Source organism: Nelumbo lutea, chromosome 1 (assembly GCF_056320005.1).
Source record: "Nelumbo lutea isolate HS-2025 chromosome 1, American lotus-T2T, whole genome shotgun sequence".
Classification (NCBI taxonomy): Eukaryota; Viridiplantae; Streptophyta; class Magnoliopsida; order Proteales; family Nelumbonaceae; genus Nelumbo; species Nelumbo lutea.
Genome location: NC_142684.1, coordinates 84,883,402 through 84,903,060, shown reverse-complemented (window position 1 = coordinate 84,903,060; position 19,659 = coordinate 84,883,402). Strand labels below are relative to the sequence as shown.

General features: G+C 36.4%; 1 protein-coding gene across 4 annotated transcripts; it reads left to right on the top strand.

The window, feature by feature from the left end:
• The first annotated feature begins 1,482 nt into the window (after positions 1 to 1,482).
• On the top strand, positions 1,483 to 10,969 carry LOC148875826 (putative serine/threonine-protein kinase). 4 transcript variants are annotated; one of them, XM_088966830.1, is made up of 7 exons: positions 1,483 to 1,804; positions 2,787 to 2,904; positions 6,584 to 6,696; positions 8,057 to 8,267; positions 8,361 to 8,598; positions 9,026 to 9,176; positions 10,354 to 10,969. In XM_088966830.1, the coding sequence occupies exons 2-7, from the start codon at positions 2,829 to 2,831 to the stop codon at positions 10,687 to 10,689; spliced, it is 1,125 nt and encodes a 374-aa protein (XP_088822956.1). In that variant the 5' UTR covers positions 1,483 to 1,804; positions 2,787 to 2,828; the 3' UTR covers positions 10,690 to 10,969. The 4 variants fall into 4 exon arrangements, with proteins under 4 accessions (XP_088822956.1, XP_088822959.1, XP_088822957.1 ...); XM_088966833.1 differs by having other exon boundaries at positions 1,580 to 1,804; positions 2,799 to 2,904; XM_088966831.1 differs by lacking the exon at positions 1,483 to 1,804 and adding an exon at positions 1,859 to 2,628.
• The last annotated feature ends 8,690 nt before the right edge of the window (positions 10,970 to 19,659 follow it).

Here is a 19,659-nt window from a genome sequence, read left to right as displayed (position 1 = left end):
TTAATATTTTCACTATTAAGCTTATGTGGTGCCTAATAGCATCTAATGGCACTGTGTGATACATCAAAAAAACATTTTTCAAGATGAATAGAGTACAAAATATTTATTAAATAAATGAAAACAGAACCAAACAGCTACTAAGAGTCAAGTCATTGGATGGTTTCTTCAAATGGGTAGAGCTGATAGAGGAACAGCACCAATGATCTCTGTAGAAATGTTTCACAATTGTTTTAACTCAAAATAGTCTCAACTAAACAAAATATTAGCATTTAGGCTCAATTTGGAAAGAATATAAATACAAATATGTTTAATGCAAATACATACAAAATACAATGTTTTGTACTCTACATATTTATATTTGTACTCCTTCCAAACTTAGCCTTAAACTCGAAACGTGTAGTTGTAGTTTATTGTGGGTAAAGAGTTAATCCATCTAATTTATACCCCTAATTTATTAGAGAGAGCAAAAGGGATTGAAATATTTAAGAGGAAATGAGGGTTTTGGTGGGATTGCAAGAAAGAAAAAAAAACCCTATGAACTTTAGGTTTGGTTGCAGTGTAATTTTATTTGCATTAGTGCAAATAAAAAGAATACACATTCTGATTTAATTTTGTATTGGGTTTTACTTTATTTTCATTTGTACTGCAATCAAACAGTTCAAATTTGTAACTGTTTGATTGTGCATCATGATCGGCAACAGTGCAACAGCCTTAAGAACATCTCCCCATAAATTTAACATACATGTTGTAGCTTTAGTGGGGGAGGTGAGATAATTATAACTTACAAATATTGACTGTTGTAGAGAGAGATCTTATTGGAGAGAGTAAAGATAGCCTTTATTGAAAAGCACTGAGAATAAAGGAGTCTTGACCTACCTCTTCCCTCTCTATATAATGAGGTCCATGTGAGCATTGAGACGAAAGAACTCTAAAAAAAAAAAAAAAACGAAATTGGATAGCCGACTTTGGAGAGTTTTCAGGTTTGGAAGAGGGGCTAATTCTTTTTGTAGCCCATTTTCCCAACTAAAATAGTTGGGTTGATGTTAATGGGTCTTTGGAATCTTTACTACCGCAATTTCAGGCCAACAACCACAGACCAATTCACATTTCTGAGTTCTGACCCAAAGGGGCACTGAGACGGTAAGTCCTCACTACACTTGTTTTTATCAAGGGGCACAGTTCAGATATTCAAAATGGAGATGTCCCACATGCACATCTCAGCGTGCATTGCGAACATCTCCCGAATTTGTGGGAGATGTTTCCAATACATGCTGTGGGGTGTTTGTGGAATTGTGGGACGAAGATGCGATGATATAGTAATAGCAAACATCTGAGTTCTGACCCCACAAATTCCTGATGTTCGGTGTATGATCATACATTTTGACCAGATTTTATTCTCCCCCCGTGCTCATGGTGTAAAGAGTCAATGACTCGAGTATCATGCTTGTATATGACTCTCAATTTCTCAAACGCGTGTATCGTATGATTGAAGTGTTTTTATATGTTGTCACGGGAAATAGTGAATCGAGACCCAGTAGGAAAAAGATATTTTATTTCACGGGGAGAAAAGAAATACAGCGGGAAGGAACGGTCTTTGTCTGCTTGAAAGGTAGGAAAGCTTGAGGGAACGAGATATGAGTCATATAACGCGTCGATGTCTATTTCAGTATTTTGAATTAGTGTCAGAAGAAGAAAGAAGAATCGTTAAGAAGAAGAAACTCGAACATTTTATTATTCGATTCAGAGATTTCTGGGGTTACACGAATCCAGGAAAAGGCCCGAACCTGATTGTTTTCGTTTCGAGGTAAAGCTTTCTTCGAGGGAACTTAAACGTTGTATACTAGCTTCCATCCTATCTGATGGAGATTTCATCTTCTAATCCTTTTACTTTCTTTCTTTCTTTTTTTTTTTTTTGGTTCGTGCAATTGGATCTTCATGGTGTTTTCTGTATTCGGAGTCAAACTTTTAGTTTAAACTTTGTAGTACCGAAATGAATCAAATGATTTCTTTCGCTCCTCAATTTATAGATTTGATATGAGCCCATTAGTTCTGAATTCGGTAAACGTTCTCTTTTTTTTCGGAAAGAAGTGAATTGGAAAGAATATTACTTTTAGAGGAGAAAATTGCTGATGGCTGCTCAAAGAGAATTCAGGAATCCAGAAACTCGAATTTGAAGCAATGAATATATCCAGAAACTCGAATTTGAAGCAATCAATTGCAAAGTTGCGCCAGTTTCTTAGTTCGACTTCGCAACCCCAATTTTACTGGATTTTCATAGCCCTAACTTAGTTCTTGTTTAGTTGAAGCAACATCTCCATTGAGACCTCAGAGCTGGCTTCTCTTCACATGTAAGAATAGAAAAAAGAAAGGACCACTCATCTAGTAAAACAGTTTGCCGCCTTTTAAGGAAAAGTACCCTTCTACCCAGATAAAGCAATGTCTTGATTTGAAAGGTTATATTGCGCATGAGATAGCTTCTGTTTCCTGTGCAAGTCCATATGTGCCTAACGAGACAATTGATGTTTCAAATTTTCAGACGGTGAGGAATGATTAAAAGAATGAAAACCATGATACTCAAATTTGATATTATGTTTGAATTAGGAATGGACACGGTTAAACAAGAAAAAGGTATCTTTTCATTTTTGTAAGGGGAGGAAATCAAAACTCAATTTGAATTCATGCTATTACTCGTAGGTTCTTTTTTTCTTCCTGATAACTTATTCTTTTATCATCATTTTGTGTGATACAATATGGATCCATGATTTGTATGTAAATCAACTTGGCAGCCCACATTGCAGAAAATTGACACCTGATATTGCTACCTGGATATGAGTTGTGGTTGCTTTGGTGGCTCAGTGGTGGAAAGGAAAAGGCATCCTTTTTGTACTCATGGAGATGCAAATGGTATGAGTTTTTATATGCTCAGTCTTCACATTTCCCTAGTCTATGAAAGAAGTTATGTAATGCAAGTGTACTTATCCATAATGTGATAGCCTGTTGTCATTTGACTCCTAATTCAGCTAGAACTTTGATACATTTGTGTCGCACAGATAAACACAAACACAAAAAACATGCATGAACACAGACACACTAGCAATGAGTCTCAAGGACATGTTATCTGACTTTGAGAAGAATATGAAAATTCAATTGGAATATTAATTTTTTGTTTTTTTTTTTTCATTTTGAAGGTCAACCATAACTGTTTGTAAGTTAGCCTGAGTTGATCAAATAAAATGGAAAATCCATGGAATAATTAGCATGTTCTATATGGTGTAATCATGGTGATGGGGTTTATGCATCATGGCTTGTGCAAATGAAACACGTTTATCTCATGATTTAGCATTTCTACACATTGGCCATCTTCAATAATAATGTCTTGTTTCAATAATCCATAACCTGTGTCTACCACTTTGATCCACTTCAATGTGGAAAGATATTATTATGCTATACTGAGATATCTAGAGAACATTGTTCTTTCTTCTTTGTTAGGTCTTAGTATCCAGGAAATGCTCTGCATTTCTTTTAATCATCTTTTTCACAAGGGCCCATTGCTTGGTGCAGTGGTAAAATGTCAGGCTGAGAAGTGAGAACATGGGTTCAAGTTTGACAGCATCCACTTCATGAACGAAGATGCTGAAGCCCCCCGCTCCCATCTGGATAGCTGGGACCAGCATTGGTTGGTCCCCTATCTTTTTCACAGTGTATTATAATTAAAATTGTTAGTCCAGGTAGCAAGCTGAGACCAGCCACACATATTGTAATATAGCTATATTGGTTTAGCATAGACTCCTCCATTACAAGCCTGACCATATTGAATTGTGTCCTCAAGGTTTTCTTTTAAGCCCCTACATTCTAACACAAAGGAGAACCTTTTGGTTAGAAACAAAGCAATCCTAGTAGTACAAATTCCCCAAAACTCTGGGCTAATGATGCTATTCCTGGATAGCTCCTCACCAATTGCTTTTGTAGTCCTAGGTGTCAATTAAGAAATATGTTTAACTTGGAAGCCAGAGTGTAGGTTTGTTTTATGAAGTGTGTTAGATATCATGAGCCATAAATATACCTTTATTGAAACCAATTACCATCTTTGGGGTCTACTTACCCCCAGGCTTGTGTAGCCCTTGTTGTTTGCCTCTTTTACCAAAATAAAAAAATAAAAAAACATCTTTGAGTTGCTTTGACCATATATCCTTTGAATCAATTGAGGAAGATGAGCTGAGTGGGGCCTTTAAAAAAGCTGAATAAATTCAAAAGGTTTAACAAGAGAGAGAATAAACTTGCTGCAGTCGATTCTAAAAATGTCAAGTAGCTAAGATCAAGATCGTTTTGGAGGTGGGAGTGGCTGAAAATTGCGGTTGTTGTTCAGTTTTTTGGAGTGCTTTTTGGGGTTCTTTTTTCTTCTTGGCTTGGGTGGCCTTTTTTTGGTTTGTGGACTGGTGTTGTATTGGGGATTGGATTTGAAGTTTATGGATCTCATTGTTGTTTCCTTTTCTAGGTTTGGGAGAGGTTGGTGGTTTGTGTTTTGGTCAGACGGGTTTGGTCTTTTAGAAGTTCTTGTTATGCTCTTCTCTCGGGTGACTTCTTGTCACTTTCTTGTATTATCTTTTTTCCTTAATAAATTTTATTTTTATGCTTTGACAGAGTTGCCTACATTAATAATCTAAAGCAGAGTTCTGCTCTAAATGTTATTCACAAAACCAACCTTTGTGATGCTCAATTTATTCTTTATTCTATCCTTAGATGCTTTCCTTTTTGTTGATCAAACACCCTTGATCAAGGATGTTACTATTATAAGCTGGAATTCATATGTGATATTCATGGATTTGAGGCCAATGAACATGAATCTCATTTATGTTCTAATGAAGGAGATGCAATTGAAGAGAAATCATGGAGAAAGAAATTTTTCATATTTTGGGAAGAACATGGAAGTGGGGCTCACAGATCCAGTGTCTCCTAACGAGAAGTCTATTAGGAGATGCTAGATGGTTGCAGTGCTAAGTAGTGTTCACAAATTTACTATATTCAATAAAAATGAAGTTACAGTGTATAGTAACTTTGGGCTTACTATTTATAATATTTTCCATAAATTACTATTTATAGTAAAATAGTGCTTTACTTTTCTTTTACTTGTTTCTTTAGGTTAGGTTAGAAAATTATAGAAGTTTCTTGGATATTAGGTTATGGTTTCACAAAATCTTTTCATCATCACTAAATATCTGACTTTATTAAGGAAAGCCTATGTCTAGCCTACCATAGTGTTTTCTAAATCTATCGTTAAGTTTAACTTATTAAAAGATGGAATTAATATGATTTTTTGAAGTTGTGACCTCTCTCTCTATCTCTCTATCTCTCTCCCCCTCTCCCTCTCTCTGATTTGAGCACAAGCACTGCATACTTCTCCCCTCCACTATGATACCAGGACAGTATCTGATACTGTATCCAGCCATGTTCTTGCCATATCAGGGTAAAATAACCTTTTTGTACCTTATAGTTTATAGAGCTATTTCAGGTTGTGCCTTCTTCTTTTAAAGATTGGATAGGCAACTTGTTTTTCACTCCTACCTAAACTTTCGAAACTTCATTTTTTTTCCATCCTAAATCTACCAATTTCTTCTCTAAGCATACTAGAAGCATCAAAAATTAATTCTCAAACATTTACTAGATCAGTTTCCTGTATAACCTACAAACTTTATTGCTGCTCCTCCATTTAGCCCATCACAGATCTGCTTTATATGACTATCTCTCTTCTCATCCTACATCATGTTCATATGAGCATGTATCATCTTAATTTATTTGTTTGGACATACAAAAAAACTTGTATGATGCCATCGTCCTGTAAATTGTAATGGACTGTTGAGGATCAATGCTTTTAAAGGTGTTTGAGGCATATGCCTCAAGGCTTGCCTCTAGTTGAGGTGCATTCAAAATACCTGAGGCGTATGCTTCAAATGGAATTTGCGTGAGGCATGCACCTCTTTTATGCCTCATGTGCCTCATGCGGAAGGGAAGGGAGAAAGAAAAAAAGAAAGGAAGAAGGAAAAAAAAAAAAAAGAAAGAAGGAGAAAGAAAAGAAAGAAAGAACTTCTCCTCCTCATGAGGATGCTTACGCCTCTTGTATTCTAAACTATGCCTCACGCTTCTTGGTAATGGAACACCTTGTAACATGCCTCCCACATTTTAAAACATGTTTGAGGGTTCCTGCCTATTCACAACTCTTTCTGAAAAAATGAAAAACTAGAAATTGTAATCCAAACTGCAATACTAACATTAGGAAACTCATTTGCTCACTCACGAGTGCTACAAAATTAAGGAACCATAGGACTATGCCAGTACTTTTGATCCCTTCCATCATTTGATTCCATTAGTCACTTAGTTAATATATAGATAGATAGATTGATTGATAGATATATACATATTAAATCATGGCCATGATTTAGAGATTCAACCTTGTCATTACCAAGTTGTCTTTTGTTTGCAATTTTCAGATGCCCTTCTTTTCCTCTTGTTGATCATCTTTCTGTTCTTTTAACTCTCCTCTTTTCATTTCTTTATTTTTATTCTTTACTTCTATGGTTGTTTACAGAGTCTGTGCCACGGAATGTTAAGATATTCCGTTATAATGAATTGAAGTTTGCAACAGACAACTTTCATGAAAGCAATAAAGTTGGCCGAGGAGGGTTTGGAACTGTTTACAAGGTATTCACAGTTCGAAAATGGTAGTTACTTTTGGTTTGACAAAATTAAAGAGGACAATGTTAACTGCATATGAAATCATCTGAACTATATGGGGTTGGCTACATGAAATCTGTTGGCTTTGATACCCTGAATTGGAGATAGGATTAGATGAACGCTTTAGCTGTTCAACAGGCTGTGGAACCAATAATAACACTCCACACCAGTCTTAAAATAAATGGGATCCACAACCATTCAACCACTCAGTGTGGGCCCCATGTATTTTATCACCGGCGTGGAGCATTATTATTGGTTCTACAGCCTGCTGAACAGCTAAAGCCTTCAGCTAATCCGAATTCCCTGAGTTGATGTGAACATTGTTTTGCTTTATTTTAAAATTTATTACTTATGTTCACTGGTTAGAATGGAACTTAAATGGGGGTTACCAGGGCCTCAGTACAGCATCTGATTTTTTATTGCTATGTAGAAAGGGGGATGTATATACATTGTGCTGTTTTCTGTTGCATGACCATATATGTTGACATTTGTATTACTCCTGCTACTGTATCTTCACGATAGCAGGATGTTCTTCACCCATTAATAAAAACCTCTTTGATCATTTTTATTAATAAAAAAAATTATGGCCAATGCCACCAATCCAGTAAATTATCTAAATGTTAAAGTTGATGTTGTGATGTCTTTATGTCACGAAATGATTGGAAAAGGACGCCACATGTGAAAATGATCAAGAAGGAAATAATATAATAAAAGGAGGCACAAGTAAAAAGATTGTTTCTTCCTATTTCCTACGCATAATGAGTCCTGTTTCAACAATTCTTGATCTGTGATGAGCATACACTAACACATGCTCTATAACTGCTCATCCCATTGATGAGGTTCAATCATTAAAAGTTGAAACACGATTTATTTGTGGATTTTCAATTGACATCATTTGCTAAGAAGCCAAACAATATTGTTGCTGATAAAAAAGAAGCTAAACAATATCTTTTAACACTTGAATCATCTTGCAAATAAATTTCCTTTTCCACTCCAATTTATTCTATGCTCTTTTTATGCACCATTGTCCACTTATAAAACAGCAGAGCTTGAAAATTATCCATGGAAAAGCATCGGTTTTAGGTATTTGCAGAACAAAGGTGACCTAGAGAACTTTTTGTCTTATACATTTTTCTTAGTCATCACTATACAGGAGCTTGTTGAATATTAGTGCCTTCACAATTTGTATATTTTCTAATGATCACAAACTTAAGCAGTACTGTTACATATGCTATTAAAGTTGAGACTTTTAAATGATATTTCTGTATTCTTTCTTCACTTCAGTGTCTAAATGTCTATATCAGTTAATTTTTATGCCATTTTACAGGGAATCCTTAGCAATGGAACACAAATTGCTGTTAAGGTCCTTTCTACTGAATCAAAGCAAGGGACAAATGAATTTTTGACAGAGATTCAAGCAGTCTCAAATGTCAAGCATCCAAACCTAGTTGAGTTAATTGGTTGTTGTGCTCAAGGAAACAACCGAATTTTGGTCTATGAATATGTTGAAAATAACAGCCTTGATGGTGCATTATTAGGTGATTTTCAGCAGCCACCACAGATGTATGACTTATTACTATTATGCTGGAGGAGGCATTTAAAAGATACTTTGCTTGCCTTGTTCTTTGTAGGTTCCAAGAAGAAAACCATTAAGTTAGACTGGGATAAAAGATCTACCATTTGCATGGATACTGCCAGAGGTCTGGAATTCCTTCATGAAGAACTTGAGCCACATATCGTGCATAGAGACATCAAAGCTAGTAATATACTTCTTGGCAAGGACTTCATTGCAAAAATCGGAGACTTTGGACTGGCTAAACTGTTCCCAGAAAATATAACTCATATTAGTACACGAGTTGCAGGAACCACGTAAGTGGTCATATAGTAAAATAAATATGGCAGTTTTATTTATTCTATTATATTGCATGTTATTGCTTTTTTTACCCACATTGGAAGCTAGATGGTTTATGCTGGCGTTTTTTTTTTCTGTTGGAAAATTTTGGCTATTTTTTGTAGTCCTTGTAAATGTTATTGATTAATTGAACTTCAATTTTTTTGGTGTCTTATTTGATCTCTCTCTCATCCAATAGAATTACTCTCTCTCTCTCTCTCTTTCACACACACACATTTGAGATGCTTCTTATATTAGCATTAATTAATATTAAAATTTGATTATCCTGTATAATACAAGCAATGCCAATTGTTCATTGGTCAATTTGATTGAGGCGAAATCTACATGCTCTGCATTATTCAATTATATGAGACATATTCCCACACAGTATTCTGTCTCATGCAGTGGTTATTTGGCACCAGAGTATGCATTGCGTGGTCAGTTAACCAAGAAGGCTGATGTATACAGTTTTGGGATCCTAACACTTGAAATAATTAGTGGCAGAAGTGTTGCAACGGCAACCTGGGGAGGGATGAAAAGGTTTCTTCTTGAATGGGTTAGTTTCCTCTCGTACTATTGAAAACCATCCTTTTTCTTGTCCATTCATCTTATCAGTATTTTGCAGTCTGATTTGGTTCATTGTTTTTTACTCTTCTTCTATATACAATTTCTAATTTGACTTTATGGTGAATTTTCTGATACCCAAACATTTTATGTCTTACTAAGTACCTCTTGTATTTTTCTTGCAAATAATCCATATACTCTTGATCATGTATCCTTAGTTCTTGAAAGATAAGAAAGGTTTTGATAGAGAATGTTCTGTAACTCAATTCGTTACAGACAATTGATCTATTTAACTCAAAACTGTTATGTACAGTTACAGGTTAGTTTTAACATGTACAGTTAAAAAGGAATACAGATTAGTTATCAATACAACAACTGAAAAATTAGGATAAGGGCTATCTCAGCAACATGTGTAATGCACAGTCTGTTGATCCTGAACCTCCCAAGTAACATACTCTGGGTTTTCAATTGGAGATCCATTCTCAGAAGTAGAAATGATAGTCTTACTCGGAGCCTTGTGTGATCCAGTGACATAGCCAAGCAGTCTACGACCATTAAGACTGGGTATAAATTGCGATTTCCAGATGACATAGTTCTGACCACCAAGTTTTACAGAAATAACAGGTGTAATGTTAAGATCAAAAGGTGTTTGAGAGGCTGTAATCAGGTCTGTTGATCCTGTAGTTGTATTGAATTTAGTAGTTGTGGAAGAAGAAGAGGAAGAGCTTTGGTGGGTTGGCATTATGGCTCTGATACCATGAAAGATAAGAAAGGTTTTGATAGAGAATGTTCTGTAACTCAATTTGTACGGTTACAGATTAGTTTTAACATGTACAGTTGAAAAGGAATACAGATTAGTTATCAATACAACTGAAAAATTAGGATAAGGGCTATCTCAGCAACTTTACCCCCCAAAATACGTATCTTGCTTATCAAAGTGGACACCCCACTTCTGGAAGAGGCTTCATATAGAGAAACTGCGTAAAGCAGATCTCTTATCTTTACTGTCCATTATTAATACCACCCCTCTTTTTTGTTTTATTCTTTGTGTGTCAGTTATTTTTTCATAGTTTATTTTACTTTGTGAACTTTTCAATGATCTACTTTTTAGTGTATCGTTTACCCTCCAATTTGCATTCCCTTGTAACTTTTGATAGTTGCATCAACAGACTTGGCAACTTTACGAGGAAGGAAAATTGCTAGAGCTGGTGGACCCGGAGCTGGAAGAATTCCCAGAGGAAGAAGTTCTTAGGTACATAAAGATAGCACTTTTCTGCACCCAAGCAGCAGCAGGCCGAAGGCCTACAATGACCCAAGTTATGGACATGCTCTCAAGGCATGTACGGCTTAATGAGAAGGAACTTACACCCCCAGGTTTCTTTGAAGACTCGGTGGGAAGCAGTGGAGCTCCATCCTCATCAAGTAAAAATTTGACATCGACCAACTATACAAGCCAAATGTACAGCTCCTCTCCAATCAGTATCACTGAGGTGATTCCTAGATGAACTGAAGTATTGTGTAGCCCCTTGCCAGTTTTCAAGATTCCTTAGCATCCCATGGATTCAACGAGTGAGGTTGGATAGAAAGGAAGGGCCGCCATGCAGGAGAACATTACTCGAACGTTCTTAATGCATAGGTACTTTGTGAGAGGCTTGAGTTCTTTTTTGTTACGTTTTAGAGCTACTGAGAAGTGCAGCCTATGGATCCACACAATCGAGAAATACCTTTGTATTAACTGTTATGTAATAATAGTTGCAGATAATAAGTCAATTTTTAGTGGTCTAATGATCTCTCTCTCTGTTAGGTACTTGCATCTCAAGTGCATACAGCAAATATTGTCTGGCACAAGGTGTGCATTTCCAATTGAGGTCACCGATACATCAAAAGTGAGGAATTTAAGACATGTCAATTTTAATTAATAGGAGTAGGTAGATAGGTCCCAGTCAGTAGCAAGAAAAATAAACACAGTTCTTTGGGTGAGAACAAACCACAAGAATAGGGATAATACTTTTCTCATTCATTCTCGTCTGCTCACCCATTTTTAAACAACCAGTACCAACAACTGAAAATTTGAACAAAGCTAATGGCCAAGTCTTTAGGAGACCCAGTCACCCACTACATCGACACACCATCAAATAAACAACCGAGTCTTTAGGAGACCCAATTTCCCACTACCACATAAACACATACCACTATAACTTAAACACATAAATACATAACTACACAACTTAAGCAAATTGAACACAATTATGCACTGGTTGCTATCACATATACTTTGGGTTGGGCTTGGGGGTTCGAGTGGATCTTCTGGGCTTATCAATGCCCGCCCCCTCGAGAGGGAGCTTGTCCTCAATCTCCAAGTTAGGAAACTGTTGACGCAATTGTTCTGTAGCTTCCCAAGTGGCATCTTCAGCAGGTAAATGCTTCCAATGAACTAAACATTCTTCGACAAAATTACCACCGTGTTTGACCCAACGTTGATCAAGAACTTGCTAAGGTTTTAAAATGATAACTCCATCATCATTCACTGGAAGCAAGTCGAGGGGCTGATTGGCTTGGTCTCCAACATATCGCTTGAGCAAAGACACATGGAACACTGGGTGAATTCTTGCTATTGCCGGCAACTGCAATTTGTACGCCACTGGTCCTATCTTTTGTAGAATGGGAAAAGGGCCATAAAAACGACTTGATAACTTCTGGTGAGCTCGCTTGAAGACTGTTTGCTGACGGTAAGGGTGCAACTTAAGGAGGACCATATCACCTACTCCAAAAAAAACCTCTCGACGTTTTGCTTCATCCGATTAATGGAGGTTTTCAGGTTGGTCTTGAGTTGGCGGAGTAACTCGTCACGGGTGATGAGGCTTTGGTCAACTTCATGTATGGGGGAAGAGCTATTGTCATATGCTGGAATTGAAGGTGGTAAACGGCCATAAAGTGTCTGAAATGGAGTCATTTTTGTAGATGCATGGTATGTAGTATTGTACTAGTATTCAGCCCAAGTTAAATATGTGCTCCACTTGCGCAGCCATTGATGAACAAAGCAATGGAGATATTGCTCAACACAACGGTTAACGACCTCGGATTGACCATCCATTTGTGGATGGTAAGATGAACTAAGCATCAATTTGGAACCCGATAACTTGAAAAATTCTTGCCAAAAAGTACTGATTAAAATTGGGTCTCGATCACTGATGATGGATCGAGGCATCCCATGAAGTTTGACAATGTTCTTAACAAACTTTTCTGCCACCACTTTAGTTGTAAATGAATGTGTTAAGGGAATAAAATGAGCAAACTTACTGAGTCTGTCAACAACCACTAAGATGGTGTCTTTTCCATTTGAGCTTGGTAGTCCTTCAATGAATTCAAGAGTGATATCATCCCATACTTGGCTAGGGATGGGTAGAGGCTGCAAAAGTCCAGTTGGTGTTGCAGTGTCTGCTTCGATACGTTGGCAGAATTCACACTTTTGAACATAATCATGCACGGCTTGGTACATTTGTGGCCAAAAGAATTATTGGTGCAGTCTCTTGTATGTTCTTAAGACCCCTGAATGCCCCTCAATCTTGGAATCGTGGACTTCATACAACAATCGAGCTCTTAATGTTGGGTCGGCAGGAACCACAATTCTTCCCTAGTATAAAAGTAATCCATCATGCCATATAAAAGAGTTGTGTGAACTGTCACTTGCCCTTTTTCCCATTGTTTGTATGTAGTTGTCAACTTTAGAAGCTTGCTAAATGTCATCCCATATATTCACAGCTGAGAAATGAATGGCATTTAATAATGGGCTATCTCTCCTCCTTGACAATGCATCTGTTGCTGAATTCTCGTGTCTAGGACGATAGATGATTCCATAGTCATAACCCAGTAATTTAGCCACCCATTTTTGTTGTTCTGGAGTTGCAACCCGCTGGTCCAAGAAGAATCTTAGGCTCCGTTGATCAGTCTTGATGTAGAATTTCCGCCCAAATAAATATGGCCTCCATAATCAAATAGCTTCCACTATGGCCAACATCTCCTTAGCATAGGTGGACCACAATTGCTTTGTCGCTCCCAATGCCCTGCTAATGTAAGCTATAGGCTTGTTGTTTTGAGTCAGAACCGCGCCATCCCATCAACTGATGCATCCGTTTCTATGGTAAAAGGTTCTGCAAAGTTGGGCATAGCTAATGTGGTTGTGGTAGTCATGGCTTGCTTTAATGCAAGGAAATATGTATCGGCCTCCTCATGCCATTGGAATTTTCCCTTCTTGAGTAAGTTTGTTAATGGGCGGGCTATTATGCCATAACCTTGAACAAACTTGCGGTAGTAACCTATTAAGCCCAAGAAACCACATAATTCTATGATGTTTGCAGGTCTCGGCCAAGTCACCATAGCTTTAATTTTCTTGTCATCCACCTTTACACATTGGTGTGTAACAATATGCCCCAAATATTCCAGCTCTTGCTTGCCAAAAACACATTTACTTAACTTGACAAGGAACCTATGCTGCTTCAAAATACTAAGTGTATGTTGAACATGTAGAGGGAGCATTGCAAAGGCCGAATGGCATCACTAAGTATTCATAATGGTCGTTGTGGGTGCGAAAAGCTATTTTTGGCACATCAGGAGCATTGACTCTGATTTGGTGATACCCTGCCCTTAGATCAAGCTTGGTGAAGAACACAGCATCATATAGCTCATCTAGCATGTCATCTACGGTAAGGATTGGGAAGCGATCTTTAATTGTGACAGCATTGAGTGCTCGATAATCTGTGCAAAAGCGTCATGTCCCATTCTTTTTCTTCATGAGGAGCACTAGTGATGAAAAGGGGCTAGTATTGGGATGTATTAGACCTACGTTCAACATGTCTTGAACTTGATGCTCTATTTTTGCCTTCTGAAAATGTGCATATTGATAGGGTCTCACATTTATGGCTTCAGTTCCTTCTTTGAGGGGAATGGTATGCTCAACTTCGCGAGCTGGTGGCAAACAAACGGGCTCCTCAAACACTCTTGAAAACTGCTTCAAAAGGGCTTGCATAACAAGATGAATTTCCTCGTGAGTGAACTGTTTTTCAGGTTGAGAATATAGAGCAAATGTAGCTTGTTGGTGGCGAAATTCCTTAGTTATCTCCAACAAAGAAGTTGTTTGAATTGGTTGTGCTTCGATTCCCTACAAACACTTGGACTGTTGCTCCCAAATAAAACTCATGGTTAACTATTTCCAATCACAAACCACAAAACCTAGTGTTTTGAGCCATTGAATTCCCAAGACCAAGTCTATGCCATATAGCGGTAATGAAAAGAAGTCAAGTAGAAATCTGATACCTTGCAAGTCGACTGTAACCATTTCATACCTTCCTTTGCATGATAATTGTTCTCCATTTGCAACTCGCACTTTGAATGGTTCAGTGGGATGTACTGGCAAGCAAAGCGAGCTAGCTATGCAATCACTGATGAAGTTATGAGTTGAGCTGCAATCGATTAAGGCCACCACTTCTCGAGACCCAATTTTGGCTTTAATGCGCATGGTTTTGGGGACGATCTGCCCTGTTAATGCATGCCACGTAATTCCTGGCTCCTTTATCTCCTCAACTTCTTCATTATTTTTTGGCTCTTCCATGGTTTCCTGACTTGTATCCCCATCATTCTGAGTGTGCCTTTCCAATATCAAGAGCAGCGGCACTTGACACTTATGTCCAGGAGTGAATCTTTCATTGCAATTGAAGCATAGTCCTTGAGTTTTCCTCCTTTGCATCTCATCCCATGATAAGCGTTTAACCCCAATTTGTGATGTTGTCAGTGTTGTAACAGGACTGACAACTGGATTTGATCAATTCTCATTCGAGGTAAACTAATAGCTTCTTTAACTGATTGAGGCTTGAACATCCTAATGTCATCTACAATTTCTAATTTTAAACCACCCATAAACATTCTTACCAACGCCTTTTGTGTCCATCCCCGTACTCAGTTCCCAAGCCGTTCAAACTCTCGCTGATAATCTCTCAATGCTCCTGTTTGTTTGACTCGAGATAGCGCCTCATCAAAGTCTTTTGCATCAGATGGTCCAAATTGAGCTCTAATTTCATCTTCGAAAATCTCCCACATGATGGCCCTTTGTTCCTCATTGAGTGCCTTCCGCAGCCATTGCCACCATTGATTTGCTTCTCCTTCGAGGTGAAAGGAGGCTAAGCAAATTTTCTGGTCTTCGGAAATCCCCTGGAACTCGAAAAATTGATTCGCACGGTTGAGCCATTCCGTCGGGTCATCTCTAGAAATTTTGGGAAATTCAAGCTTTGCGATCTTAGAGGAGAAAGGTTTGTTGTTGTCGTTGGTATCTTTGCGTGTTCGACTCTGCGCTTCCTGATTATCGTTGTTGTGACTTGGTGAACCGTGGCTCGAAAGAAAAGCCTCAGATAGCCGAACGATGGTGCTTTCCAAGCGTTGAATTTTATCCGTTATTCCCACTTCCAACTTTTGCATCCCCTCTTGGACTCCTCCAAATCCTTTCTCCAAAATTTCAATTCTCTCTTTGTTAGTTGCCATTCAAACTTTGCTCTGATACCAATGATAGGTCATAGCCAGTAGCAAGAAAAATAAACATAGTTCTTCTTCGGGTGAGAACAAACCACAAGAATAGGGATAATACTTCTCTCATTCATTCATGTTTGCTCACCCCTTTTTAAACAACCAATACCAACAACTGAAAAACTAAACAAAGCTAATGGCCAAGTCTTTAGGAGACCCAATCACCCACTATATCAACACACTACATCAAATAAACAACCGAATCTTTAGGAGACCCAATTTCCCACTACCACATAAAACACATACCACTATAACTTAAACACGCAAATACATAACTATACAACTTAAGCAAATTAGACACCAACTGGACACAATTATGCACTGGTTTCTATCACATATACTTTGGGTTGGGCTTGGGGGTTCGAGTGGACCTTTTGGGCTTATCATAGGTGAACAATAATTTAACAATGGCTATGGCATTAAATAGAGCAAAATGGTGAAACAGGATATATGTTGTAAACCTCATTTTTTGTCAACCACATATAGTTGGGCTTGAATGAAGATGACGATGATGAGATGAGCAATAGTTCTATGAAAAGATGGGGAATTTAAGACATCTGTCGATTTTAATTAGTAGTTGTAGGTGAACAATGACTTTAGTAATGGACATGGCATAATAAATGGTGCGACAAGATTCATCTGATCGACCAACCCCATAAAGTTAGGGGTGTAAACGGTATTGGAATATCTAATTTTGAATTCTATATCCGATGTAAATGAATCAAATTAGAGTATTCGACAAGATTCTTCATTTTCATTGCTTTTAAAATTGCAATCAGAGGTAGTATGGAAAAAAAGGAGAGAGCATCGGGTTTTGTCGAAGACAAATGAGTTTCATGGCGTTCTAATTTCTTCCATTCAAACCTTAGCTTTCTCTGTTGCTTTTTTTTATATTTCTTTTTTTTTTTTTGGATTTTTTAGGTGTTTTTTGCTATTCTTTTCTTTTTATTCTAGACTTTTGAGGTTTTTTTCTTTTTTGCTCACAGGCAACAACAAAGAGGTTTCTTCTTGTGTAATCTGATTTCTAGATTTAGGATTTTTAATATTTATAGAATCAGTCTAATTCGAATATTCGATATTTTAAACAATTTCGGATTCAGTTTACATTTTTGAGTATCCGATGGATATCAAATTGAATTCGAACTAATTATTCTTTAATCAAAATCGAACATGAATATCATCTGATTCGATTCAAATTTACTCCGTTTACATACCTACATAGAGTATTTGATAGCTTTTACCTGTATACTTTGAACCAAGCAACCTATGCTTTAGGGCGGGATGCTCTGACCTCTCATAGGAATAACTTCTGTTAGCTGAAACAAACAATAATAATGATGTGTAACGCGTTCAACTTGAGCCAGTCTAGGACAACCCAACCTAAAAAAGTCTGATTGTATTGTATTGGGCCAAAAATTACCTCAACGTTAGGGTTAAAATACTAATCAATTAACATTCATCCTAGTGGTAACCAACCAACTGGTACCCATCCAAATTCATTGGATTGCCGATTGGTTAAGGTTTTTCAGATAGTGGTACCATACCTTTTCGGCACTATAGGGATTGCTTGGTAGATACATAAACATGTATTTAAAGCACCATGGTTTTATCTCTGTATAATGCCAAAAAACCAATTAACCATAATTAGTCAAATCTGTATTTAAGAATGAGAACATTTTTGTAAATTAAATCCGACCTAAAGTATGCAGTATGGGATTTTTTAATTTGTCTTCGATTAAGAATTTCTTTTTTTGTAGAGGTTTAGTAGGTTTAATTAAGGAGTAGCAGGAAACTTTCTTCTAGGATGTATAAGGGTGTAAAAGAAGTGTATAAAAGGAATAGACCATTGATAGAAAGAAAGTTGTAGTGATGTTGATTTTCTCTTAATTATTTATTGTTTTTTTTTTTTTGGCTTTAGTTATTTTCTTTGAACATAATTTGTTTCTGATTTATGTCAACCGGTATTAGAGAACATGTTTAAACCCTTCTTTGGATTTTTCCTCCTAAGAAAAGACAAATGGCTCACATCATGGAGCAGGAGATTAACAACAAAACATAAGAAGAGGTGGTAAAACTCAAAATACAAGTTAGTGCATTTGCTCAAGAGTTAAGATCACTACATTGTCATTATGAAACTAAAGTTACCTATTCCAACACAAATGTCCCCATTCGTTTCTTTTCATCATCAAGGCAAATAACCAAATCGACTATAATTGTGGGTGATGACAAAAAAAATTATAAGAAACGAGTTTCAAGATTGAGATCCTGGAATTTCATAATGTTCTTCCATTTGCTCTTTATCATCATCAAGGCAAACAATCAAATTGGCTATACTTGCAGGTAGTGAACAAAGACAATGGGAAGTAGGTCTTAAAATTGAGTTCCTAGGGTTTTACAAAGTATAATTCCAAAAGAATTCATGGACTAAAATTTCATGGAGAAATTACCAATACAGAGTTTAAAGATAAAATCATGACTTTTATTATTTGGTTTAATATTGTCAAGGGTTGCAACAAAAATTTTACATGGCTATTCTCCTCAACAACATATTTAAAGAAAAATATATTGATTGAAATAGTCCTTCAATCTTTGATGAATATCCATTGCTCAAGAGGAATATTTTATCATTCATAAGAAATTTCGGAATAATGGAAACAATACTCATTTTATTGGGGATTTTGATCACGTTGTCTTTATAGTTCATATAAGCTTACAATGATCCTTTTTTGCAAGCATTTCTAGAAAGTTTAAAATGGCTGATAAAGGAAGAATTGACTTATTTGAAGTGCAAGAAACATATTTAAAAAGTAGAGATGTAATAAATATGCTTCAATTCGAACTCAATGCCACAAACCAACCAGAACTCAACACATCAACCTAAACCAACCATATGTCATTGAACATTGATTGTGAGATTAAAAAACTTGGGTTGGGTTAGAATTGCCCTCATATTGACTTAATCAAGGCTAACTTGCACCCCTAATTTGTTCACTTTTTTTTTTTTGATCGGTACCTAATTTGCATGCACTTGAGAGGCTTACGGCGTTACAAAAGTGTTCCCATGTGGCTTCTACTCTAAATCCACAAGATCTCAACCATGAAAACCATGAATGATTGTATGGAAATAGATGCGGTCCAATATGCACCGATATGGAAATGTATCAATGCCTAGGTTGACAAAACTATATATTAGCTTTTAGATTGATTTTGAACTTTAATAAAAATTGAAAATTATAATTATATAAATTTGGAATAAATGATTCAAATTTTAATTTTCTCCAAAATTTTAATAAAAACTAAAAATTATAAAAATAATTAATTTTATTTACCTTAAATGGTTTATATGTTTTGTTAATATATAAATTATATGTTAAAAATGAAAACATATTTATTGTTAAAAAAATAGATCAATTATTCATATAAGACAATAAATATTATTTTTCCAACAAAATTAATAAAAATTAAATTATAGTGATAATTATTGTATAATGTGTACATGTTCTATAATCCCGATATTGCTTATTGTAATACTTCTCTTCATATAACCTATTAAAGTGAGAATTTCTCATGTGCTTACACCTTATTCATGATAATTCAACTTTAGATTTAGTGTTACTAATGTATTTATGTGATTTGTATGCATTTCCCTATTATATCCAAGTTGTCCTTATCCATGGGTTTCAAAAGTGTATATGCATCCATATCCATACAAGTTATTTGATATAATACTTGATGCCAATACTTTAATCCTTAATTCAACCATCCAAGTCACAATAAGAAAAAAAAAGAAAAAGAAAAAAGGAAAACAGATCCAACCAGTCAACTTTTTTTTGGCTATATGATGGGTTAAAGGTTAACCCAAACTAGGGGACATTCTACTGCATGAATTTTTTGTTTTCATT

What these genes read in the sequence shown, in the direction of transcription:
- LOC148875826 (XM_088966830.1), top strand. Translation starts at nt 2,829, where the DNA reads ATGAGTTGTGGTTGCTTTGGTGGCTCAGTGGTGGAAAGGAAAAGGCAT. An exon ending in GGTTTGGAACTGTTTACAAG is followed by an intron (nt 6,697 to 8,056) that starts GTATTCACAGTT and finishes GCCATTTTACAG; the next exon opens with GGAATCCTTAGCAATGGAAC. An exon ending in ACACGAGTTGCAGGAACCAC is followed by an intron (nt 8,599 to 9,025) that starts GTAAGTGGTCAT and finishes TGTCTCATGCAG; the next exon opens with TGGTTATTTGGCACCAGAGT.